The 27,245-nt window shown below is 42.0% G+C and overlaps 1 protein-coding gene across 1 annotated transcript; it reads right to left on the reverse strand.

Annotated features, from left to right (window-relative positions):
- Positions 1 to 1,181: 1,181 nt before the first annotated feature.
- On the reverse strand, positions 1,182 to 24,435 carry ldb1b (LIM-domain binding 1b). Its single transcript, XM_034187339.1, has 11 exons — positions 24,285 to 24,435; positions 16,273 to 16,375; positions 6,074 to 6,118; positions 5,771 to 5,846; positions 5,599 to 5,701; positions 5,067 to 5,239; positions 4,328 to 4,450; positions 4,168 to 4,251; positions 2,948 to 3,071; positions 2,726 to 2,871; positions 1,182 to 2,231 (listed from the first exon to the last, which is right to left on the reverse strand). The coding sequence occupies exons 1-11, from the start codon at positions 24,328 to 24,330 to the stop codon at positions 2,001 to 2,003; spliced, it is 1,254 nt and encodes a 417-aa protein (XP_034043230.1). The 5' UTR covers positions 24,331 to 24,435; the 3' UTR covers positions 1,182 to 2,000.
- Positions 24,436 to 27,245: the final 2,810 nt, after the last annotated feature.

Here is a 27,245-nt window from a genome sequence, read left to right on the forward strand (position 1 = left end):
TTTAGGTAGCTACTCTGCACTGTGTTGGTATATGGCATTAGAGAACATAAAGAAGGAATCATATCCTTAAACCTAGCTCATGTGTCTTCAGATCCACTGATGCTGTCAGCAGTTTGCCTTTAATCTTTTATTTTGATGGAATCATAAGATCATTAAACTTTCTTTGCATATTTCAGTCTCCAGTGTTTTATGTATTGGCCAATAAGAGCCCTTCATCAACATGTCTGTTATTTTTAACAACATGAAATGTTTCATTTTACAGAATAAACACAAACACTTTGGTCATTACATTGTTTACCACGCTATCAAGCACGGCCGGGATCCCCATCACCACTTGCTCACATTAACTATGAACACAGCGGCATCTTCAATCACTTTACAGCCACAAGATAAGTGGTTACTGTGCCGCCCACTAGGCGGGGCCAAACTAAACTAGGTCCATCTTATGCAAATGCTGAGTGATGCAACATGGTTACTGCCAGAGTGAAGGCAGCATGACATTTAAATAAAACTTCAAACTTTGACATTTGGAAATTTCTCACTTTTTATGTTATCAGCTCCCCATCCATCCTCCTTGGTCCACTCTGGGCTCCTCTCCAATCGCAGCCGGTGAAGCCTGAAGCTCGGTGTCGTGACACATCTCTGTAACTACAGTATGTAAATTTTTTTGGAGGCCTGTCTGCTGTCAGATTTACTAAAGTGTGCTGCACTTTAAGTTTTAAAATTTTCTACCTGAACACTAATAAAAGAAACACTGTTTATCCATCATGAGGTACTTTTTTTAAAAACCTAGTAAAAGCTGCTGATCTCTGCAAGTTAAATGTTTCAAAGAACAGAACTTCAGCAAACACACAAACGGTTAAAGTGAAAATGTCTTTTTATTGGTACCATACATTAATTATCAAGGGCAGAAATTAAATCAAAAATAGAAAGTGATTTTTTTCCCCCTCTCTACAGGAGTCGCTGAAAGTACAAATATCACTGTCTGAACTCGAAAAGGACTCAGCGCCGCTACCGAACGCGTGTCTGAACTCAATGCGACGCTGGTTTTAGGAGACGATTCGACAAAAGAATAATCAGCACGTTAAAGTATCTCACGTCCCGTGAATTAATTAAAAGCCGCGGGTGTGACTGGAGAAGTCCAGGAGATCTGGACTTAAAGGATGAGGGAAGATCAGGTGGGACAACAGAGGGAGGAGTTTATTTTGTTTCTTTACATCAGGATGGCTTTAGGTTGATCTAAGAATACATTTTATTACAGACAGAACTTTGCTACTACCTTAAATATACAAGCACAAATCCACAAAGAGGAACAAAATAAGAACATCCACACTAAATTATTTCTCTTTTATAAACACAAACCATAAAAACAATAGATTTCTGGGGGCGGGGGTTATAGTCCTGTGGTGCTCCTTGGTCTGTAGCTTTTCAGTATTGATTCGGTAGAAAATAAAAAAGAAAACTATTAAAATGAAGGTGTTTAATACAAATTAAGAACATTCTAGGGAAATATATATACTGTATAAAAACTCTCCAAACGTGTCAGTGTGTTATAAATGCTCCATCATCCAATCAGAGACCAGAATCCTTCAATCGTGACCAATGGGAGACCTGTTCTTTGTGCCGCCTTTCAGCTTCACGAGTGTGTTGATGGTTTGAGAGGCGGAGTCTAAGTTCTGGTCCGCCCACATCTGCACACTCAAACACGGACCGAGCCGAGCGCTGAAGCAACAGACCAGAACTCAGACCCACGTCAGGGGTCAGGTGGACAAGCTGTCGCTATGCAACTCGCCACCGCCACCTCCGAGCCGCCGCCATCATCTTCCTCACCCTGTCCATACACGTGCACTGTGACACGGACACTTTAGCATGCACAGTCTTTAGGCTCTGCCTCCTGATCGCTGTCCAAAAAGAAAACTAGCGAGAGCAGACAGTACATTTTGTTTATGAGGATGTGAACACAGAGGGGCGGGCTGGCGTCGGTGGGCGGGGCTGCGGGTTTACTGCGACGCCTGGGAGGTGGGGTTGTCGCTCTTGCTCTCCTGGCTGGACGGCGCCTTGTTGTTCCACGGCGAGTTGGAGCCCAGAGCCGGAGAGTTGTTGAAGCTGTCCTCGTCATCGATGCCGTTGGCTGCGTCAAACTGTGTGTTCTCCAGCCGTGTGATCAGACGCTCATCCTCGTCGCCAAACTCTCCTCCCATCAGCGTGGGCTCGCCCACCACCATCACGTCCTGAAAGACACCAAAACACCCTTTAAGCACCGCGCGGACCAATCAGGCCAAAAATCACAGGTTAGAGCGAAGGACTGAAGAATGCTGACAAAGACTGCATGACAACTGTCATGGCAACAGATCAGTAAGTCCTATTAAATAAAACTGTATGGATGTGTTTGTTAAATGTGGTTTCTTCTTTTTGTTTTTTCAATATTTGAGGGTTTTTTTTTTGTTTTGTTTTTTTATACATGTTTCCATTCCGCGTTTTTAATTCCTGACTTCAAATTGTTCAGTTTTGAAAATCAAACCTGCTGGGTGACATGATGTCGCCTCAGGAGAGTTAACCTCTGACCTTCACTCACACACACACACGCACGCACGCACGCACGCACGCACACACTCTAATGCTGGTGGTGTGTTTCTGTTGTAATAGCCAGACATTGACAGCAGAGGGCAGTGTGTATTTGTTGTAGTAGCCAGACACTGACACTAGAGTGCGGTGGTGGACTCACTGGCACTTGGCTGGACAGCGGGAAGCCGCTGCCGGGACTCTTCTTCTTGTTGTTGTTGTTGTTTGTTCCTCCTCCGCCACTGATGGTGCTGCCTCCCGACATCTTTCGCTTCCTCCTCTTGTTTGGCGCCTGCCTCGACGGCTCCGCTACAGACGAGTCACAGTTAGGACTCAGAGGTGTGTGGACTGTGTGTGGGTGAGGGGAGGTCATGAGGTCACGTACCTGGCGGCGCCACCATTCGCTGCCACTTCTGGAAGAGGCAGGTCTTCAGGCAGTCACGGGGACTGAGGCTGTACGTCTTGTGTCTGGACATTAGCTCCTGCATTGGCTCCAGAATCACACACAGCTACAGGAGCAAACAAACGCCATCAGACAAAAGACGAGTCCACGTCCGACGCCAAAGACATTCTGATCAGAATACACTCGGAAAACAGCATCAGAGTAAAGGTGTCGTCACACAATGATGGACTGAGTAAACGGATCAGTAATGACAGAGTTTTTGGGGGAAGAGCAAGCAGCAGCCCCACAGCACGTGTGCGCGCAAGCGAATCGTCCGTGAAGCTTATTAACTACACAGATTTCTAATAAAAACAAATGGTGACTGGTTTATGAACACAATTATGACAGAGTTTGGGGGAAGAATGAGCAGCAGCACCACAGCAGTGGGCAGCAGAGTTTTTTTTTTTTTTTATTGTTTACATGTGCGAGCGTGAACGGGACAGGAGGTCCTCAAACTGGGTCCTGGAGAGGCGGAAGGACCGCTGAAAGCAGCCGTCATCCAGACGCAGCTCCTGCAGCAAATAACGATACTCCCCAAATTGGGAACATCTCGTGAGGATGTTGTGAACCCAGGGACGGTGCCGCTGGTGACGTTTGTCAGCTTTCCACAACAATTAAGAGCACAGCAACTCGCTCCGTGTGATCAAGGTTTGTCACGTTAACTTGACTGACAACTGGAGCCGGCGAGCTTAATGGAAGCTCCTCCTATTCGATGACGCACTGGGGCAAATTTTTGCAGCGAAAGCGGAGCGACACACTGGGCGATGGTGGCGCACGTCTGGTCGCGCCTGGTGTGAACACGGCATAAGAGAATTCACAGCTTTTCTTTCAACTGTCACAAAACACAGATTTAAGACTGTTTTTTTTTTTTTTGTGTCAACGGGAATGAAATTTAAGACCAGCATGACAATAAACAAAAGTGGGGCGGAGGGGTAATAAATGGCTGAGGGTTCGGGACAAAGTTCCCTAAATGTTTATTGTAACATAGACAGTTCCCTTTGAATTCTGACATTAGGACATTGGTCCCATGAGCTTGGCTCTTTAAACAGAGGAAACCTAAATGAGAAGACCGCAGTCCACAGAGAACTAAAGAAAAGCCCCCAGCACATCATGTCAGGCCTGGTTCCTCCACACAGTACTGCTGTGGTTCCTGTGGTACTTACTCGGAGGTAGTTGAGGGTGGAGTTGGACAGGCCACATCTTGTGATGTTTTTGGATAACTGCTCCAGCATCTGTGGGTCCTGGGCCTGAGCACCAACACAGCACAGGTCACAAACACACACCCAGACAAGAACACCACCCAGTGGATCAGGACCCACTCACATGCATGGCCAGGATGCTGCGGGGGATGAGTTCCCGGTGCTGCCTGATGCTGAAGTGCCACGTCTTTATCCTCATCATGTCGTCGAACATGAACTCCAGATACAAGCGGCCCTCCACACACACCTGCACGCACAGACTCCATTTGGTTTGTGTGTCAGCATGTAACACTTTTCTACACGCAGTTTAATAAATGAGACTCCTGCAGTACTTCAGAAACCAAAGCGAACTGACACACCTGTGCTTCTCTCCTCCTCCAGATGTGCCGTGCACATTTCATCAGAAGCATTCAGACATCAAAGTGGAAGATGAACACACAGGTCGTGCTACGTGTCTGACCTGGACATCTCTGGCAGATCTTAAGTGATTCTAAATGTTCAGTTTAGGAGAACGGGTGAACAGGTCTCCTGGAGAGTTCTGGTAAGTTCTACAGTGGCTCCGTGCTGGAACTCCAGACACGAGCTCCATCTGTGAGCGCGTCACGACCGCAAAGCGTCAAAGTGGAGGTTTAGCTCAGAGTCCCAGTGTGATTCAGAGGGCGCTGACCTTCATCTACTTTATCCGGGTCATGGAGGGTTGGAACATGGCTGGAATATTCCACAGCAGCATGATGCTGGGAGCAGCTGCTCACACCATTCACTTTGGTTTTAAAGCACTGCTGAAGGCCGATACATGTTTATTTTTGTCTTAAAAATAATCCTCTGGGAAACATCACCGCAGTAAACGCCGCTTCCCCCCTTACCTGTGTGAACATGGGCTTTCCGTTCTGCGTGACCATGGTGCACTGATCACAGTCCAGAGAAACAAAGTTATTGTGGAACGACTCCTTGGGATGTTTCAGGATGTAGTAGAGCTCAGTGGCACCGCCCTCAAATATACTGCGGAAGTACCTCGGAATCAACGTCCGGCCAATCGCTGCAGAGTAGAGACAGGAGGGGCGTGAACAATAGGGAAATGACATCATGTTGCATGGAAGGTTAGCGACCAACTCCCAGACTCTGATTTTATTTTGGCTCCTCCTTCATGTGGTGTAAATTTACAGTTTGCTGATTAATGTGAAAGTTATTTGTATTTATGTGTTTTCAGTTAAATCTGAAATGATTCCTCATGACAGACAAATAAGAAGCAGAATAATTTAAGAGGAAATGCTGAGCTGTTCAGGTGATGACACAGAAACCCTGATGGTGTTTCTGTTTCTGAGGAGTTTAAAGAGATCCCTGAATTCATGTGTGTGGCTCAGCTCCGTGTTTGAGGCGAGCGGTTTGATCTCTTACTGTAGCGTTTGGGTCCGTCTTCCAGACAGAACGTGATGGTCAACATGGCGTCATCCTCAAAGAACTCTGTAGTAAACGCATCCCACCACAGGTTGTCGCACTCCTGCAGAGGACAGAACCAGGTTCAGCCGGTGCCGGGGATCCACGTGCACGGAGATGTGCGCCTGCTTACCTCTGTCCAGTTCTGTAACCGTTTGTTCAGTTCAAATATTCTGTAGTCGGTTTGGTTTCCGTAAGGCGTGTGCCTCCTGCATCACAGGGAGGAACCACAAATCAGCTTCCACTCAAAACACACAGGACTGAAGCCATTAAGAACCAGTTCAAAGCGGACAGGCCGCCAACGAGAGACGAACGAAAAGATTCTGAATTCAAGTCCACAAATTCTCAAATGTGCTTAAATAAAAACATACATTACTAGAAACACAAGTTCACATGACCCCACCCCACCCGCCGAGGGTAAATAAGGCTGACTCACCCGATTCCTGGCTCCAGGTATGTGGGAGGATACATCGGGGTTGGACTGCAAAGACACAGGGACACATTATGAACTTCAGCTTACAGTCCTGATGTTCGAACCACAACATAAACAAACTCCACGAGACAAAGACAAGGAACTAGACAACCCCCCCCCCCCCCCCCAAAAAAATCAGTATCTGTGGTGCAGCACACGGTCCAATCAGTGCTGCCGTGCCTCATTTCAACATCACCCTCAGACAGACAGTCGACAGCATTCACAGCCACTCCGCTTCAACAACAAAAACAACAGAAACGTACACAGATGAGCGCCGGGCGACGCCCGCTTAACACAACAAACACTAAAGTCTGCAGTGACCCCTCCCTGTAAGGCGGAGTTATGTAAGGGACGACATCTGGGGTCAAATAAACGTAGATCCACATCAATACTGGAGCTGCTGGGAGAAGCCAAAAGAAGAACCTACTACAGTCATGGCGACACATCATACACGCTGCTGTTCAGAATGTCCTTCACACGACAAAGATCAGCAGCGGCTCATTAACCCTCTGGGGTCCGAGGGCATTTTTTGGACAATTCACTCACCTGGCATAAATGTTTTATTATTGCTGTTAACAGCTCTCCCTGCATCCCACAATCAAGTTTTATGTCTCTTTTTTCAGGACAACCTGTGCTTTAAGAATATGTTTTTGTTGTGTTTTGTAAGTGTAATAAAGGTTTACAATCAAAAATAGGCAAGGAAAAAATAAAGCAAAAAATTATTTTCCACACACATTTATTCAAAACACACAGCAAACTATAATAAACAACTGTTTTGACACTTTATAAAGGTAATTTGAGGTCTTGTGTGAAAGACTGTACAAAAAAAGGTTCAAACAATAAACACAAATGCAGATTTTGAAAAATATATACAAAATGGTCTATGCGTTTTGTTGTCAACTGATATGGTAAACAGTGCTTTACGCAAAGAAAGCAACAGAGTTATCCAGTAACATTCACATGCAAACTAGTGGACCAATCCTGATAGTTACACACTCTTTGAGCACGTGAGATTGTTATCAGAGGCTCTCCGTGTGCTCCTGCTTTCACTGATCGCTGTGCGTAATGGCGCACTGAGTATGTACTAATAGTATGTACTCAATGGAGCACCCAGGGGGCTATTCAAACGGGCCAACTAGTAACACATCACTCCTGAAAACGATCTTTGGCTTTTCACGTGAGGTAAATCTGCCCTATGATTGGATTTTGAAAAACCATGTGATGGTGAACCAATTCCGATTGGACACTCACATTGCACACATACAGCTTCTATGAGGAGTACAAAGATGGCCGATGGCCTTGCAGCAGGTCTGTAATAAAACCCTTCTGCAGCGGCTGTTCTTGAGGCCTGAACCAACGAAGCCGTGCTCCAACCCATTGCTTTTTTGGTTCTCTGCTTCGATGCTTTTCAGAAACTTTTCAAGTCCACTTCTTAACCCCTCTCAAATCCATTAAAATATGTCAATCATGAGTCACTTTTGTGTGGATTAAAGTCACTATCTGGAACTCTTGTCTTGTTGCAGGAAAGAAACAAGAATCATTGGAATTAATAACTTCAAAGTGAACCACTGTTTTAAATCAAATGACACCTCTTTCCAAATGCTGTAACAGACAAACTACAGCAGACTAAACCCCCCCCCCCCCCCTCACAAAATAAGACATCCTACATTCTTCATGAATTACACTGATCTTGATGTGCAGTGCAGCTCAGAGGTACGGAGAGACATTCATGCCATTAATGTCTGAAACAAAATGCTTTTGAGAAAAACTACAGATTTTATTTATGTCCAGAGATCAAGGATCCAGTGACCAATTTCACATTTATTTATTTTAAGACTCAATAAAATGTTGCTGACATAGAAAACCTGTAAAGCCTACTTTTAGAACACAGAAAATTCACAAGAGGTATTGATAAGGGAATCAAAGAATTGGATAGATAGATAAAATATTATCAATACCCATCCCTATCCCTATCATCAACAAAGCAGCGTTAACAGGGATGAGCAGTACATCAAACCTGTCACCACCCAATAAACACACAATGTGGTTAAGCCCCTCTCCTTGAACCGGCACTAAAACGTCACACTGGAAGAATTATCTTTACTGCTCCAAATCTGGACAAAAATACATTTGATTAAAATTGAAGTTTAAGAAATACAAAATAATAATGATAGTTTCAACTACAAAGTGCTCATGATTATTTCTGTGAACATTTTTTCTTTTTCAGACGGATGGACAAATTATATAAGGAACAGATCAGTACACATATGCCAGCCCCCTGAAGCTCACAGGTTTTAATCATTTCAGAGGGAATTTCAGGGCCACTACAGAGACCTAATATCATGAATTTCCATTCAATACTTTTTGTAAGTTGGGGATTGTGGAAGCCTGACTGTAATAATACAACCCCTGGCAAAAATTATGGAATCCCCGGCCTCAGAGGATGTTCATTCAGTTGTTTAATTTTGTAGAAAAAAAGCAGATCACAGACATGACACAAAACTGAAGTCATTTCAAATGGCAACTTTCTGGCTTTAAGAAACACTATAAGAAATCAAGAAAAAAAGATTGTGGCAGTCAGTAACGGTTACTTTTTTAGACCAAGCAGAGGAAAAAAATATGGAATCACTCAATTCTGAGGAAAAAAGTATGGAATCACCCTGTAAATTTTCATCCCCCAAATTAACACCTGCATCAAATCAGATCTGTTCATTGACATTGACCCTATGCCATGACATTGACCCTATGTGTCTTTTTGCAAGGAATGTTTTTGCAGTTTTTGCTCTATGGCAAGATGCATTATCATCTTGAAGAATTATTTCATCATCCCCAAACATCCTTTCAATTGTCCAAAATATACTCAACAAAAATATAAACGCAACACTTTTGGTTTTGCTCCCATTTTGTATGAGATGAACTCAAAGATCTAAAACTTTTTCCACATGTACAATATCACCATTTCTCTCAAATATTGTTCACAAACCAGTCTAAATCTGTGATAGTGAGCACTTCTCCTTTGCTGAGATAATCCATCCCACCTCACAGGTGTGCCATATCAAGATGCTGATTAGACACCATGATTAGTGCACAGGTGTGCCTTAGACTGCCCACAATAAAAGGCCACTCTGAAAGGTGCAGTTTTGTTTTATTGGGGGGGGGGATACCAGTCAGTATCTGGTGTGACCACCATTTGCCTCATGCAGTGCAACACATGTCCTTCGCATCATCCATGAAGAGAACACCTCTCCAGCGTGCCAAACACCAGCGAATGTGAGCATTTGCCCACTCAAGTCGGTTACGACGACGAACTGGAGTCAGGTCCAGACCCCGATGAGGACGACGAGCATGCAGATGAGCTTCCCTGAGACGGTTTCTGACAGTTTGTGCAGAAATTCTTTGGTTATGCAAACCGACTGTTTCAGCAGCTGTCCGAGTGGCTGGTCTCAGACGATCTTGGAGGTGAACATGCTGGATGTGGAGGTCCTGGGCTGGTGTGGTTACACGTGGTCTGCGGTTGTGAGGCTGGTTGGATGTACTGCCAAATTCTCTGAAACGACTTTGGAGACGGCTTATGGTAGAGAAATGAACATTCAATACACGAGCAACAGCTCTGGTTGACATTCCTGCTGTCAGTATGCCAACTGCACGCTCCCTCAAATCTTGCGACATCTGTGGCATTGTGCTGTGTGATAAAACTGCACCTTTCAGAGTGGCCTTTTATTGTGGACAGTCTAAGGTACACCTGTGCACTAATCATGGTGTCTAATCAGCATCTTGGTATGGCACACCTGTGAGGTGGGATGGATTATCTCAGCAAAGGAGAAGTGCTCACTATCACAGATTTAGACTGGTTTGTGAACAATATTTGAGGGAAATGGTGATATTGTGTATGTGGAAAACGTTTTAGATCTTTGAGTTCATCTCATACAAAATGGGAGCAAAACCAAAAGTGTTGCATTTATATTTTTGTTGAGTGTATCAACATAAACTTGTGCTTTTATTGATGATGTAATGACAGCCATCTCCCCAGTGCCTTTACCTGACATGCAGCCCCATATCATCAATGACTGTGGAAATTTACATGTTCTCTTCAGGCAGTCATCTTTATAAATCTCATTGGAATGGCACCAAACAAAAGTTCCAGCATCATCACCTTGCCCAATGCAGATTCGAGATTCATCACTGAATATGACTTTCATCCAGTCATCCACAGTCCATGATTGCTTTTCTTTAGCCCATTGTAACCTTGTTTTTTTCTGTTTAGGTGTTAATGATGCCTTTCGTTTAGCTTTTCTGTACGTAAATCCCATTTCCTTTAGGCGGTTTCTTACAGTTCGGTCACAGACGTTGACTCCAGGTTCCTCCCATTCGTTCCTCATCTGTTTTGTTGTACATTTTTCGATTTTTGAGACATATTGCTTTAAGTTTTCTGTCTTGACGCTTTGATGTCTTCCTTGGTCTACCAGTATGTTTGCCTTTAACAACCTTCCTATGTTGTTTGTATTTGGTCCAGAGTTTAGACACAGCTGACTGTGAACAACCAACATCTTTTGCAACATTGCGTGATGATTTACTCTCTTTTAAGAGTTTGATAATCCTCTCCTTTGTTTCAATTGACATCTCTCGTGTTGGAGCCATGATTCATGTCAGTCCACTTGGTGCAACAGCTCTCCACGGTGTGTTCACTCCTTTTTAGATGCAGACTAACGAGCAGATCTGATATGCTGCAGGTGTTAGTTTTGGGGATGAAAATTTACAGGGTGATTCCATAATTTTTTCCTCAGAATTGAGTGATTCCATATTTTTTTCCCTCTGCTTGGTCTAAAAAAGTAACCGTTACTGACTGCCACAATCTTTTTTTCTTGATTTCTTATAGTGTTTCTTAAAGCCAGAAAGTTGCCATTTGAAATGACTTTAGTTTTGTGTCATGTCTGTGATCTGCTTTTTTTCTACAAAATTAAACAACTGAATGAACATCCTCCGAGGCCGGTGATTCCATAATTTTTGCCAGGGGTTGTAGAATCAGTCCACGTAGAGCTTTTTTCAGTGATACCTGAATCTGTATACAAACAGGTTTTGCATCCCTGAATTTCATTTCAACAGGGGAGGTGATGGTCTAGTGGTTAAGGTATTGGGATTGAGTCCAGAAGATCATAGGTTCAAATCCCCGCCTGACGGGAAAATCACTCAGGGCCCTTGGGCAAGGTCTTTAATCCCCTATTGCTCCCGGTGTGTAGTGAGCGCCTTGTATGGCAGCACCCTGACATTGGGGTGAATGTGAGGCATAATTGTAAAGCGCTTTGAGCGTCTGATGCAGATGGAAAAGCGCTATATAAATGCAGTCCATTTACCATTTCAGTACATGTACAGAATAAATAACTGCACCACACTTAAAAATTTCAGTGACGGTAAACAAATTTTAATTGCATGAATAGAATTTTTGGACACAGACCTGAGCACTGGCTGTTCGGTCGCTGTGTGCTTTGGGGCTCGCTCATCGATACATTTTTTTAATCCACTAGACAGCAGATGCTGTCTAGTGGGTTTGGTGGGTCACATGACAGTCACTTTGACTTTGTATATTCTACTAATATAAGACTATACACGAGTGAGATTCATTTCTCTCTGGTATACTCCATATTCCAGTGTAGTGTTTCAGATTGGTCCGGAAATTATTGAAAAATCTTACTTTCGCCCTGGCTGGCGTGGCTGTTTCATTTTATTGATATTATTTGATATTTTCGTGAAGTGTTCCGTAAAAGCAGCGCCGTAGGTGGGTTAAGAGCCGTCTTAATATCTTTAATATGATGCAAGTGTGTAAAGCTCTTACTTTCACCCCTGATTATTTCCCATCTTTAACTTCACAATGACATTAATGAAGGATCAGACTAGTGTCTGGTGTCGTGGCAGACACACAGTGTGTTTAACAAACTGATGGTATTATTTTCTATCTGGACTGGGACCAACAATTTCATTCAGTCTATTCTATAAACAGTCTGATCCTCATCTGTATTTGTTTGGACAAACAGCGGCTTTACAAATGTGGCACTGAGTTTGAATAAATGTAACAGCACGGAAAAGGCATATTTATCCCGAAACTTAAAAAAACTGATCATGCCCACATTGATTTTTATTGATGTCTGGTTATTAAATTAAATTAACCAAGATGGCGGTGCTCTGGCAACAGCCAGCAAATGAGTGGATCAGCCTGGGCCTCCATCTACATAACCCCTGGCAATAATTATGGAATCACCGGCCTCGGAGGATGTTCATTCAGTTGTTTAATTTTGTAGAAAAAAAGCAGATCACAGACATGACACAAAACTAAAGTCATTTCAAATGGCAACTTTCTGGCTTTAAGAAACACTATAAGAAATCAGGAAAAAAAAAATTGTGGCAGTCAGTAACGGTTACTTTTTTAGACCAAGCAGAGGGAAAAAAATATGGACTCACTCAATTCCGATGAATAAATTATGGAATCACCCTCTAAATTTTCATCCCCAAAACTAACACCTGCATCAAATCAGATCTGCTCGTTAGTCTGCATCTAAAAAGGAGTGATCACACCTTGGAGAGCTGTTGCACCAAGTGGACTGACATGAATCATGGCTCCAACACGAGAGATGTCAATTGAAACAAAGGAGAGGATTATCAAACTCTTAAAAGAGAGTAAATCATCACGCAATGTTGCAAAAGATGTTGGTTGTTCACAGTCAGCTGTGTCTAAACTCTGGACCAAATACAAACGACATGGGAAGGTTGTTAAAGGCAAACATACTGGTAGACCAAGGAAGACATCAAAGAGTCAAGACAGAAAACTTAAAGCAATATGTCTCAAAATTCGAAAATGCACAACAAAACAAATGAGGAACGAATGGGAGGAAACTGGAGTCAACGTCTGTGACCGAACTGTAAGAAACCGCCTAAAGGAAATGGGATTTACATACAGAAAAGCTAAACGAAAGCCATCATTAACACCTAAACAGAAAAAAACAAGGTTACAATGGGCTAAGGAAAAGCAATCATGGACTGTGGATGACTGGATGAAAGTCATATTCAGTGATGAATCTCGAATCTGCATTGGGCAAGGTGATGATGCTGGAACTGTTGTTTGGTGCCATTCCAATGAGATTTATAAAGATGACTGCCTGAAGAGAACATGTAAATTTCCACAGTCATTGATGATATGGGGCTGCATGTCAGGTAAAGGCACTGGGGAGATGGCTGTTATTACATCATCAATAAATGCACAAGTTTATGTTGATATTTTGGACACTTTTCTTATCCCATCAATTGAAAGGATGTTTGGGGATGATGAAATCATTTTTCAAGATGATAATGCATCTTGCCATAGAGCAAAAACTGTGAAAGCATTCCTTGCAAAAAGACACATAGGGTCAATGTCATGGCCTGCAAATAGTCCGGATCTTAATCCAATTGAAAATCTTTGGTGGAAGTTGAAGAAAATGGTCCATGACAAGGCTCCAACCTGCAAAGCTGATCTGGCAACAGCAATCAGAAAAAGTTGGAGCCAGATTGATGAAGAGTACTGTTTGTCACTCATTAAGTCCATGCCTCAGAGACTGCAAGCTGTTATAAAATCCAGAGGTGGTGAAACAAAATACTAGTGATGTGTTGGAGCGTTCTTTTGTATTTCATGATTCCATAATTTTTTCCTCAGAATTGAGTGATTCCATATTTTTTTCCCTCTGCTTGGTCTAAAAAAGTAACCGTTACTGACTGGCACAATTTTTTTTTCCTGATTTCTTATAGTGTTTCTTAAAGCCAGAAAGTTGCCATTTGAAATGACTTTAGTTTTGTGTCATGTCTGTGATCTGCTTTTTTCTACAAAATTAAACAACTGAATGAACATCCTCCGAGGCCGGTGATTCCATAATTTTTGCCAGGGGTTGTAGAAATCAGTGAACTCGCTGGACCCTGGCAGATTAGTCAGTTTATATTAACTTTGGTGACATGTTTCTTCGTCTTGCAGTGTTCTTCCCAAGTTCTGATGAAGAAATCTGACCTTGGCGTGCAGACGGCTTTACCGGGGAGCTCAACCTTGCAGATGAATTCACCAAGTCTCGCCTTTGTCCTGTCCATGTCCACTTAATACCACTATCAAACTCTTTAACGCAGTCTTCATCCTCTCTCTCAAAACTCGCAGAAAATCAAAATGTCCACACCTACATACTTTCAGCGACTTTCGATATTACGGAGATTCTGACTGGCTGAAAGCAGCTGAGAGAAGCAGCGAACCTCAACTCTACACACATACAAAACAAGCCATTATTCCTTAACCGAATATAGCCATGCTGCAGTGAGGTGAAGGTCTTGGAAAATAAAGCAATTTTGAGTTATGGTTTTGATTTAAAATCATCAAATTATTCCAGATAGAATAACTCCATTAATGTCAATTCTATCATTTGCACAAAGTTAAAGTATAACACTGTATGCCTCTGTATGACTTGGGTGATATTGCCAGCATATCAGTATGGTGTTAAAAGAAATGAGCTTTTTTTCTTTTCTGTGACCAGTTCTCTTTTGCATGCAGAGGACAGAGCAGTTTCTTTTGGAACTAGCTCTCCTCTGTTTGCAGAGGATAGAACTGCACATCTACTACAGAACAGGTCGGTACTCAACTGATTTTAGACTTAATAAATGTTTGTAACTGTTAAGCTTTGCTCATCATGCCTGCAAAAATGTGAGCGGCCTAAAAATTATCGGACCAAAACTTATCGGAATATAATTAGTCCGATGATGGTTTTCAAAGTTAACTGAAAAGCTAATCCGATAATGAAAACATTAGCTTCGATAATTAGCGGTTAGCGGAACTGTGTCCACCCTGGCCTTTTTGTTTTGCAGACGCTGTAGCAGCTGCACCGACCATTTATGAAATGAATCTCATCAATTTACATAGCCATAAGTGTTTTGTTTGGGCCCGGAAACAGATTTATCACATGATGTGTTATGTCAGAGCATAACGGTACCATAGGAGAGACACTTGAGGGGGAGGAGCAAGACCGAAGCAGCAACTCACGATGCATTTCACATTTATGTGCCTTGAATAGGACCTCACCTTCCAGAACACACTTGTGTCGCATAACACGAGGAACACCGGAAACATAACCATGACAGTTTTTGCACACGAGCACCCGCCCGTCTGTTTACAGTTACATGTTCAGCATCCAAACACCGGGTTTATTGGTGACAGGGTTTTCTATATATCAGCAATATAATTATCAAATATTAATGTCTTTACTTTGATTTGCTGTCTTTGATTTTGTCTTTCATCTCATTCTCCATATACACATTTATATACATGTGTTTCAATGTGTTTCATTAATATTGCTTTCTTTGTTAATCACAGAACTGCTAAAGTAGTTATATTCACTACATTGATTGATTGATACATATCTATTCACTATATTCACTGAACTGTTTAAGTAATCATTAAACTGCTCACAAGATGATCTTTGACTCAATGAGAGGACAGACTGTTTTGCTGAGATCATGTTTTTGCTGAGCGCAGATGTGCGTCTTTAATTAACGGGTCAGCCTTAAGGGAAGAGCGGTGTGACCGGCACACTGGTTCAGGGCTGAACGTTGTTATCGGAGGACTAGGAGACTGGAGACTTAAAGCCATAACAGTTTTCATATCAACGTGAGACCAGACTCTGTGTCTTTTTCTTGTTTTGTCCTATATGCTTGTATGTAACTTTATTCAATAAATAGGAGCGGCAGATGGGCGGGGCCCTTAAGAGTGGACGAGACGGTTGTTGGAGGGGTCACGCTCGTTTGCTCTCTCCTGATGAGGAGAAAGAAATTCAGCGTCTCCTGCATGATTATGTTCTGTGTTAACCGAGTTGTTCTTTTCAGGTCCAACTCTGAACGACTGACAGTTGGACACAGGATTTTTATAATGATCTACAGGACTCCTTTATTTGCAGTTCAAAGATTTTTTTTTTTTTTTTTATTTGTGGCAATTTTTCATGTTCTGAGCACTTTTAATGCAATTTGAACAAATAGAAACATTTATAAGAACTGCACTCTGAATTCTGTGATTTTTTTTTCAGCATTTTTAAACAAAGTATTACAGGACTCATCTGAGAGACTAAACCCACAACTCCTTTTGTGACATCTTTACAGGGGATGAAACTTACCCCACGTCTCTGTCCAGCATGGTGCCGGGGTGGAAAGGGGGGAAAGTGCTGCCGTTGGGGGGCTCCTTCGGGGAGTACAGCTTGAAGGACTTGGAGGAACAGCCTGGAACAGCAACGAAAAAAAGTCAGCTTCATGCCAGAACTTTACAGCCTTTTTCTACAAACACTCCATATAGAATCTAGGTTCGAGTCTCCTCTGGACCTCCTGGGAAACATGGGAGAGTTAAATCTGTTAGAAGACATAACTGGAAAAGCAACAATAAAATCTCTGTCACCACTGATGCCTGTAACTGCGTCTGGGCTGTCAGGGGTGACTTGTTGGCTTCCCTCACTCACTCAGTATTTGAGGACAACCTGCTGCAGACACTTTAACTGTGTCGTAATGTATAATTTCACTGAACTACAAGTGATACATAACTTGGAACCATTTCTGTGTCCGTCCTCTGACTCCTCGAAAGTCAACTGGCTGCAGAAGTGATTTGCATTAAAGTAGGTTGTCATCAATTTTTAATTTTAATCAAGTTATACCATTCCCTCAACAGAAAACTTTCAAACAATCACAGCTCAATATCGACTCCACTCTGAGGATTCTTATCTCTCCATCCATTTTTCTACAGTAATTACCCAGCGAGCCTATAAAAGCCATCCAGGCATGGCAGCCTTGAGGTCACGACCTCTACTGTTGCCATGGTGAAGCCCCGCCTCATTAATGTCCTCTGTCTTCTCTTTGCATACTAAACATAATGATGACATGCTGTGTCAAAGAGCAACAGACAAATGTGCAAAAGCATACTACAAATGTCTAAACAGGCTGAAACATTCTGACAGGTTTATACACAATTAAACAGAGTTACAACGATAAATGATTATTTGATTCATTATTTAAAATGTCAGAAGCCAGTGAACAAATGACAACACATATCTGGCTTTAAAAACCAAGTGTGATGGTTCCAAATTTCGACTCGTCCTGAACTCATTTGGGTCCTGGACTGTTAACAATCAGAGTTAATGACTTGTAAATCTCAGTATTTTAGCAAGATATCTGGGCTAAACTAATGTGCCTTGATAGAGAGAGTGGCGACATGACAAGTCGAGGAAGGGAGTAAAAAAAAAAAAAAAAAAAAAGAAAAAAGAAAAAGAAAATCGGTCACGTGACTCCTGGTGCCATCTTGGGTTCAAAATAGCGTTGGCTGTTAATCTGTCTGCATGTAAATCCAGATATTTTATTTATTTATTCTCTGAAAATGCTGGGTTGTTGTGCATTTGGAGGCACAAAGACACAACAAGGGCTTCAAGATGTACAGATTCCCTTCAGATCTGAACAGAAGAAACATTTGGGAAAATAAAGTCAGCCGTGTGGGATGGAAGCGACTTCATCATCAAAGCTTTGAGAGGTAAATTTATTGTTCAGTCCCATGTACAGTAAAACTCACCTAAACCGTCATCGTATAAACCAGATAGTCACAGTCACCAGACCAAAAAAGTCCCAAAGTTTTTGTATTGTTTTCCATGTAATAAACACCGTATATAACAGATTTTGTACAGCAGATTTTTCGCTCACATCTGATAAAATGTCCCATCCGATTGCAATGTATTTCCATTAAAAACCCCGCATGTGAGACTGAAGTCATTTCAATGATTAAAAGCCCGGCCGTTTATTTTTTCACATTGTGCTCAGACTCAGACCTGCAGCCTGACGTGCTGCTTTCGATCCTTCGTCCCCATCATTTCATTTGATTTTATATAGTGCCAAATCACAACAAAGTTGCTTCAAGGCATTTCACATAGTAGGGTCTAACCATACCAAACCCCAGAGCAAGAACACAGGCGACAGTGGTAAGAAAAAACTCCCTCTGAGGAAGAAACCTCAAGCAGACCAGACTCAAAGGGGTGACCCACTGCTTGGGCCATAATACAGACATAAATTCCAAAACAATTCCCAATAAAATGAATTAAAAGAATAAAAAGCATAGTACCATACCATGCCAGTATAGTAGCCATATAAAAAGGAAAATGAGTGTGTTTTAAGTCTGGACTTGAAAGTCTCTACAGAATCTGTTTTACTTACGCAGAGAGATCATTCCACAGAACAGGGGCACGATAAGAGAAAGCTCTATAACCCACAGATGCACACAAGCAGTAACACAAAACAGATAAAAAACAGGGAAGTTAAAATAGTACAATAAAATATTTAAAAGACAGAAAGATGTGTTTTAACGTCCCACTTAGCAACAAAACATCAAAGTACTCATGATTGTAAGACTCCCTGCACACATCCGCTTATAATTAGTGGTTTCTGATTTTTTTTTTTATTCCTCTCCCAAAGTGAGGAAACAGGTGCATTTCCGGAAAATGTCTCACTCAGCAATGCTTTTCTCTGCATGGGACGTAGTTAATAGCAAAACAGAAACATCCCAGTCAAAGACAGACGGAGCAAAACGAATGAGGTTCTGTCCGATAACGAAGCTTCGGAGCTTGTCTCTGAAAGCAGCGGCTTGGATTTACAGAGGAGACGACACACTTCACCCCAAAACTCGTAACTTTGTCAGTCTGTCAGATTTTGGAACTTAAAGCGTCGTGAAGCTGCTGTTTGTGTCACAGCTGCTGGTTTACAGCTGCTGGGATCATGGATGTGCCTGGACACGCAGATATATGTCTCATACTGGAAAAACTCAGAAGACGCTAGTGTCAGGAGCTAACGGACTGTAATGTGCCACGATCCTGACAGAAGTTGAGTTGAAGGCAGAGCTGCGATCGGACATTATGCGCCCACGCGCACAATCACAACCCGAGAGCAAGTGGACCTGGACATTATTCTCTGGCCGAGTGGACCTGGAAAATGATCTCTGGCTGTGGATCCGAGTGAGGACGAGTGGACCGTTCCGTGGCTGAGGATCACATTTGCAATCATGTGCATGTGTGATGCATGCGTGTGACACTTCCATGGGGGCTTCTTTTTGTTGTGGAGTAATTTGGAAGTCTTTACACTGGGTAAGTGGAATGTTAATTTTTTTCATCTTTTGCTTTGTGTTCTTTTTAATGGAGCTTTCAATGCAGGTATATATTTTTTTTTTACTTGAGTGTGTGTGTGTGTGTGTGTGTGTGTGTGTGTGTGTGTGTGTGTGTGTGTGTGTGTAACCCCAAATTTAGACAGACTTCTGGCTGAATTTGAACAATATATGATCAGTATTAAGCTTGTGGACTCTCAAATGTCATAAAGCTGTCAACCTCTATAAGGAACTTTTAAAAAGAGAATTAATGTTGAATAATCCCTTTAAAATTGTTGTGATTTCAGTGTGACATGTCCTTTAAAAGTCAATGTTCACAGATTTATGCTCTGCTTCACTTCAAAAATGCAGCAAACCTATTTTTGACAAATGTTGCTTCATCATATTTTAATAGTTTTTACAATGCACACGCCGATTACAAATGGACCAGAAAAGCCAGCACATTTACAGCATAAAGTCAATAAAAGAGGAAAATGTATAGTTTACCTTGATTTGAAGGTGGTGATCATCGAAGAAAAACTTGTCAAGGGTCAAATTAGTCCAGAATAAAGTATAATCCAGAGACGTGCATGACAAAGTTATAGAGCTGCAGCTGCATAAGTCAGCATTTAAATTAATTAAATAAATCATCATGAACTGTAAATTTATGTAAATTTGATAAACTATTTTTATATTTATTTTGATAGCACCTGTACCTGGATGTGTTGCTGTATGTGGTTAAATGACTTAAAAAATGTTGAAAACATAAAAGGTTCATTCAGTAGTTCAGCACAGGTGGAAGCAAAATGGCACCATGTTCTGAGTTAACGCCACTCTCCAATCAAGGCACACTAGGCTAAACTACAGCCAGTCTGGTTGTTTTTAACAGTTCCATACCGAGCATGAACGATGAGGATTTCAAAGACATATCGTGGTCAATCAACGCATAGTTTCACTGCTCAAACTGATGTTATTAAACATGACTCTTTCTCACCATAATTCATCTGTGAGGCACTGATGAAGCCGACGGCCACCTCGCTATGCAGCGTCTTCATGTATTTTACAAGCATTAAAATAAATAAATAAATAAATGTCTTTTACTGGACAGGGACACATGCATTTAGCATTTCTTATGAAATATAAAAACAGATGTCATGCAGGTTTGTAGCCACAGCTAATTTGCAACCCCTGTCCCTGGTTAGGCTTTTACTATTTAAACAAGAAGAGTAAGAGCTAAGTTAAAACAGTAACAAAAACATTTAATAAATAAAAAATAAAAACATAAGACACAAGCAGTAACACAAAACAGATAAAAAACAGAGAAGTTAAAATAGTACAATAAAATATTTAAAAGTCAATGTTCACAGATGTATACTCTGCTTCATTTAAAAAATGCAGCAAATCTATTTTTGATAGATGCTGCTTCAATCTTAGTTTTTCAAGAAGATTTTGTACTTCCATTTTTCTTCTTCTATTACTTTTGCTTCATTTTCTGTAGATGATATTGGTGGTCGTCAACCTGTTAGCACATTACCGCCACTAAAACTTTGTTCAGACTGCCAGGAAAAAAAAAAAATTTGGTGCATATCCTATATGAATGTGATCCCATGTTGAAAGTCTGAACAGCTTTAAAACAAATAAAATCAACCACATACAGGAAACATGCTAGTTTAGTGCTCTGGAAGGATCTGAGAATGGATCTGGCAGACCGTATGGATCCAGTAGAAACATTTTAGGTTATTGACCTTATTATTATTATTATCTTATTATTCAGCTACAAGAGCCAACCATAACATTTTGGGAGCCAACACATGCTCGAGAGTAATGCTGTCTCCCTTGTGGTTGAGTGAGGAGATGGTGAGCTTTCTGGCACTGTCTGGGGATGATTCAGTGCAGGCTAACCTGGGAGGCACCTACAGAAGCCAGGTGCTATGTCATTTCTTTAGCAAGTGATGTGAGTAAGCTGGAAAATGAGGACACACAAATCCGATATGGTCACAGTCAACCAGTGAGCTTAGATTAGTAATAAATCTGATTTGAATTGGCAGTCTGAACAAAGCCTAACTGCACAGATATGTGTATGATTACCTTTTGGACAGAAGTAAAACACCATAATCGTCACCATTTCCCCCTTTTCTTTAAAGCAAATACTACCACAATCTGCACAACATGAAATTGATAAGACCCATAAAAATAATCTGTTTAGTTTGTTATTTTGTCTTAAATCATAAGCAACTTGGATTGCTATGAGCTGCCAAGTTATGAACAGGAGACATAACTGATGCTCAGGTACTCGTGGATGCCAATAATAAATAATGTACAGCAGAAAATCCAGAGGGAAGCGGTGACTACAGCTTGTAGGGAAAAAAGTTTCCCTCCACTTTTTCTCTTGTGCATCTTTTATTTTTAGCATGCACGAGCACCAGTTATGTGTACACCTGGTTATGACACATATACACTTAACTGACTATAGTATTTGCAGTGCGGCCTGTACAAGTGTATTATCTACAGTAGGAAAACACAAACAACAGATCAAGTCTCTGTATTTGCAGATAATCAATATAAAACCACTGATTGGGAGTACCATTCTTTCTTAAATAAGTTCAAAGTGGTTTGAACTCATTCACACACATCTTCAACTGCTTAGTCCCATCAAGGGTCACGGGGGCTGGAGCCTATCCCAGTTGTCACAGAGCGCGACACGGGGTACACCCGGGACAGGACGCCAGTCTGTCACAGGGCCACAAACAGGCAAACAAACACATTCACACCCACTCGCACACCTACGGACAATTTAAAGATCACAATCCACCTAACCCACATGTCTTTGGATGTGGGAGGAAACCCACGCAAACACAGGGAGAACATGCAAACTCCACATAGAAAGGCCACAGATGGGAATTGAACCCATCACCTTCTCACTGTGAGGCAAAAGTGCTAAACACTAAGCCACTGTGCCGCCCTTATTTGAAATAAAGTTAAATACTTCTGTTGATTTTCAGCAAAATCTGACATTTAATCAGCTCAATGAACAGTCAGTGAGTCATAAAGCAATAATGACTTTCATCAACTGTCCACATGACAAAGTAAACACCACAAAGCGCTTCCTTCACACAACAGCAAAACAAGCTGTTTACTGTGTGAGCCTGCACAAATGGGATGATAAATAAATAAATAATCGATTCTTGCGTATCCATTAGTTGTTGAGAGCTCCATTAGCCATTTTCCTCTCCTGTTAGCGGTTAATGACGAACAGTCACTATCACATCAGCCGGGCTTCACTTCCTCCACTGGGAGTAAGGCTCTTCTCTTCTCACTCACAAACTTAAAGCACGCAAATATGATGTCATAGAGGTTCACGCTCTGTGTGTGACTGATGATCACAATCATCATGAGCAACAAATCTTATGTCTACACCAAACACTGAGCAATGAAAACACACAGCAGTTGGTCAAGAATGAACCTAAAAGAACCCGGAATAAGAACAAAACCCTGACAGTGAAGCTACACTCTGGATTGTCAGACCGACTTATGATTCAAGTTTGATTTTGCACAAGTTGCTGTTAAATGTCGAAATTTTGTTGTGTTCATTGCGGTCAAACTCTCTAAGTTATCACCACCCCAAACCAATCAAATCATTACAAGCAGAGATGTTCTTTACAGGAAAGTTTGTTAATAACAAGGCTGTAATACATTTATTAAAAGTAAAGCACAAACACATTCAGGGCTATTTCAAAGAGCACACACAAATAATATTGAGTTACTTGAATTTCATTAATTCCTGCAACTGCAAAATTCAGAGAGAACCTGGTCCAATTTACCAGTGACTGATAAAAGCAGATTTTTATTCTGTGTTGGATTAAAGAACATGAGGGGTATTTGTGGCATAATCAATCGTGCCACATAATTAAAACTGCCCTGTGTCGTCTGTCAGTACTCTGTGTACATGACGACTGCAGACGTGGAGCAGATGGCACTGCTCCTAGATCAGTTTGGTGTCTGCAAACACACCTGTCTGAGGCTGGGAACAGGGTTTGACTGGACAGAATGGATCTGGACAAAATTTGCTGGTAACATAGTTCTTCGGCGAGAGGATTATGTTTTGAGGCAAATTAAATCCAAAACGTTTCTCTTTTTGAGAACATGTATGAAATTCCTTTTAGTAATTTTCCAGGTTCCGCCTTATTAAAAAACATAAAAGAAACCTGCCTATCCTGTACAAAAGACTGACATGTAATGTAAACCTGCTTTATGATGTCAAAACAAGACCTGTTCTGCAGAGCTACATTGTGAATGCATTTTCTACATGGTATAACTATCATCCTCACCAGAAGCAACGTCAGCAGTGCAAGGAGCAGATCTATATTGTTTTCAAAATATGAACCAATAAGAGTAATAAAGTTATTAAGAGTCTTATTTTGGTTTGTTTTCAGACAGTTGCTTGTTTGATTGGCGAAATCTGGCAACACCGGTTACACACTAGCTAACTTTTTAAAATACAAAACCGACAAGTAATAATAACTTGGTTCGACTTTTGTTAAAAATATCGTTTTGACGGTTTTATATTTCGTAACTGTGACAGTTGTAGCACATTTATCGCAGTGGTCTGGTTATAAAGCGTACGATGGTAGCGCGTTAGCTGTTAGCCTTGCTAACGCGGAGAAAATAAACAACAATCAGCAGTTCTAAGTCGTAAGACGGACTGAAACCCGCCTGTAAATAACAAGTTATCTGTAAATAAAAACTATTCAGAAAGCTGGCTGCCGGCCTGCAAGACAAGCTAACGTAAACTGGTCGGGAAACCAGTTAGCGGCTGTTAGCCGCCATGCTAACGCCATTAACATGAAGTCGGTCGACAAAAGACGCCAAACGAGAAGCTGATGCAGAAATGATCAGTCCGGGATCCGGACCGCGAGTCTGGAGGTAAAACAGCAGAGTACCTGCAGAGAGAGAGTTTACAGAGGCTCCGTCAAAAACAAGCTCCCCGGATCCGGATCAAGAAAAACCTCCACAGACCGACGACTCACAGTGCCGGAGTCCGGGAGCGGATCGGTCCTGTTTGGTCCTGCATTACGCCTCCTTAGGACTGTGAATCCTGCTCCGGGTTTACAGGGACCCAGATCAGCCCCTTTGTTCAGGGGAGGACATGAACAATAGCTTTAGCTCCCCCCTCCTCCTCCTGTGTGATGAACACTTTGCTCCTCTGATGGAGTCAAAGTGAAGTTCTGATTCTGACTCGCTTCAGCATCTACACATTTTAATTTGGACCACTGGCACCATCTGTAGTTGTGGATCTGTGACTCGCGTCCGGCACAGGACGGATCTCTTATAGAGTTTTTTTTTTAATTGTCATGTTCACAGTAAAAACAGGCAGTTTTACACACAATGAAATTCTTACTCTGTTCTTTCTTCCTAGAAAGCTTGCATGTAGAAAGTTCACATCAGGTGATTAAAAAAGAAAACATTATAAAATACACATTATTAGACTGAACAATGTATTATACACACAATTTAAAGGATGCACAGTTCAGAGGATATGCAGTTTATGCAGTATTGTGCCATATTGTGTAGTTGTAAGCAGCATTCCTGCTGCTTGCTGTGGGTGTCTGGTAAGGGTGCTCTGTTGTGCAGGTGTTATGGACATCCTGCGGCACTCTAAATTTCAATTTTAAAGAATAAATACAAGTGAAACTTTTAACTTGAAGTGAACAGAGTTATTATAATAAATACTTAGAGGATGATAGTAATATTGATGAGGGGAAGAATGACAGTGAAGAAAAAGTCACTCAGGTGGTGGAGGGGTCAGTGTGTCAGAGAGCAATTGAGAAGCCTGATGGCCTGTGGGTAGAAGCTCCTCCCCAGCCTAGTAGTCCTGGAGTTCAGACTCCTGTAGCATCTACCTGATGGTCGGAGTATGAAGGTGAGTGTTGGGGGTGTGTACTGTCTCTCTAGTTTGGAAAATGTCCCACAGTGAGGGGGGAGGCTGTCCCAGAGATGTGGTGTGAGGTCTTAATCACACGCTGGAGAGCCTTCCTGTCTTCAACTGTGCAGTTACCGTACCAGACTGTGACGGCAGTGGTGAGGATACTCAATCATACTCCTGTAGAAGTTGCACAGAATTTTGGCTGATATACCAAATTTGCTCAGTCTTCTCAGAAAGTACAGTGTCTGTTGGGACTTCTTAATGATCTGTAAGACCAGGTGAGATCATCACTGATGTGAGTATCAAGGAATTTGAAGGTTTTCACCGTCTCCACCTCTGTCTCATCAATGTATAGAGGTGTGCACAGCTCCCCACTCCTTAATTAACTGAATTAATCTGAGAGGCTACACAGTCATATACTCAACAAAAATCTAAATGCAACACTTTTGGTTTTGCTCCCATTTTGTATGAGATGAACTCAAAGATCTAAAACGTTTTCCACATACACAATATCACCATTTCCCTCAAATATTGTTCACAAACCAGTCTAAATCTGTGATAGTGAGCACTTCTCCTTTGCTGAGATAATCCATCCCACCTCACAGGTGTGCCATATCAAGATGCTGATTAGACACCATGATTAGTGCACAGGTGTGCCTTAGACTGCCCACAATAAAAGGCCACTCTGAAAGGTGCAGTTTTGTTTTATTGGGGGGGATACCAGTCAGTATCTGGTGTGACCACCATTTGCCTCATGCAGTGCAACACATCAATGAAACAACGATGAGAGGGGTGGAGCAGTGCTCACTCAAAGCCTGCCCACAGGCAAATGACGCAACCGACAGGCGTGGAAAAACTCACACATGCGCACGAAGGTTCAAGCTTGGCTGACGTAAAAACATATGAATCAAATCCATATAGTTTTTGAAAAAAATAAAAAGGTACGATACTTTTCTAACAGACCTCGTATGTCACATGTTATAGAATCCAATAGACGTCGACCTTGTTTGACCTTTACTTTAGAGACCAAACAGTCAACGCAGTCAAAACTATTCCATTTATTAATCCTATTAGCCCAACCAATAATTTGCATAACTTTTTACCAAAACTGAAGGAACTTTAGCTTTTGACCCCTGTAGAAACTGAAACTGACTTTTGTCACCATTTTTGTTGTTTTTAGCACCAGAACATTCAGTCACAGATAGTCCAAACTATACCTTTTTGGAATCGTTATGTTCCGACAAATAATGTGGTGGAGTTTTCAATTTGATTGGAGCAGCTTTTAATTTTGACCCCTGTGTAATGCTTCAATTGACCCCTACATGGCCGCCTATTGTAAATTCAGGTGGCTAGTTGGCTTTTTCAAAAGAGTTAATGTCTAAGGAGTATTTGTGCTGACTTGTTTCAGTTATCTGCTGCACTACATCACAGGTTCAGCCGGACAGTCAGACTCAGATATATTTGGACAGTGATGTTATTCTAGCTTTTGATCGAGTATGTTGGAGTTGACAGGTTTTGGCAGGTCACAGTGGCGTACGATGTGCTGTGAAGCCTTCAAGAAGTAAAGTACGACACCTCAAAAGCAGACGACTGGTGCACCCTCTGAACGTGATGTCACAGAACTCGAGCCATGTAAAATGACTCGTACAGCTGGCATGTCGAGAGAATACAATAGTTCATGTTGCTTTGGCCGCTACATGAGCCTGTTACATGTCGGTTTGGCCGTGGTAAGCCTGCTACACGTCGTGCACGTCGGTTTGGCCGCGGTAAGCCTGCTACACGAGCACTTCACACCTCGTGATCTTGTCTGTTGGCAGCATCTGTGTGTGTCTGGAGCCGGGGAGGGGCAGTCAGAAGTCGCTTGGCGCTTCTGATGTCAGTGACTTGTGTGGTTTGTTTATCTTGCATTCACTGGCCCCTGTAGCCATGGCAACACAAGCAGGCCACCGCCCCTGGACAGTGTCTCAGACTCAGCCACGGAAGAGTTAATTGCGTAAGTGTGAAGCTCACACTCTGAAAACACGGGGGTTAATCTTCGACCCTGCCTGTGGGGGGTGCAGGTG

This window comes from Thalassophryne amazonica, chromosome 15, assembly GCF_902500255.1.
Source record: "Thalassophryne amazonica chromosome 15, fThaAma1.1, whole genome shotgun sequence".
Lineage (NCBI taxonomy): Eukaryota > Metazoa > Chordata > Actinopteri > Batrachoidiformes > Batrachoididae > Thalassophryne > Thalassophryne amazonica.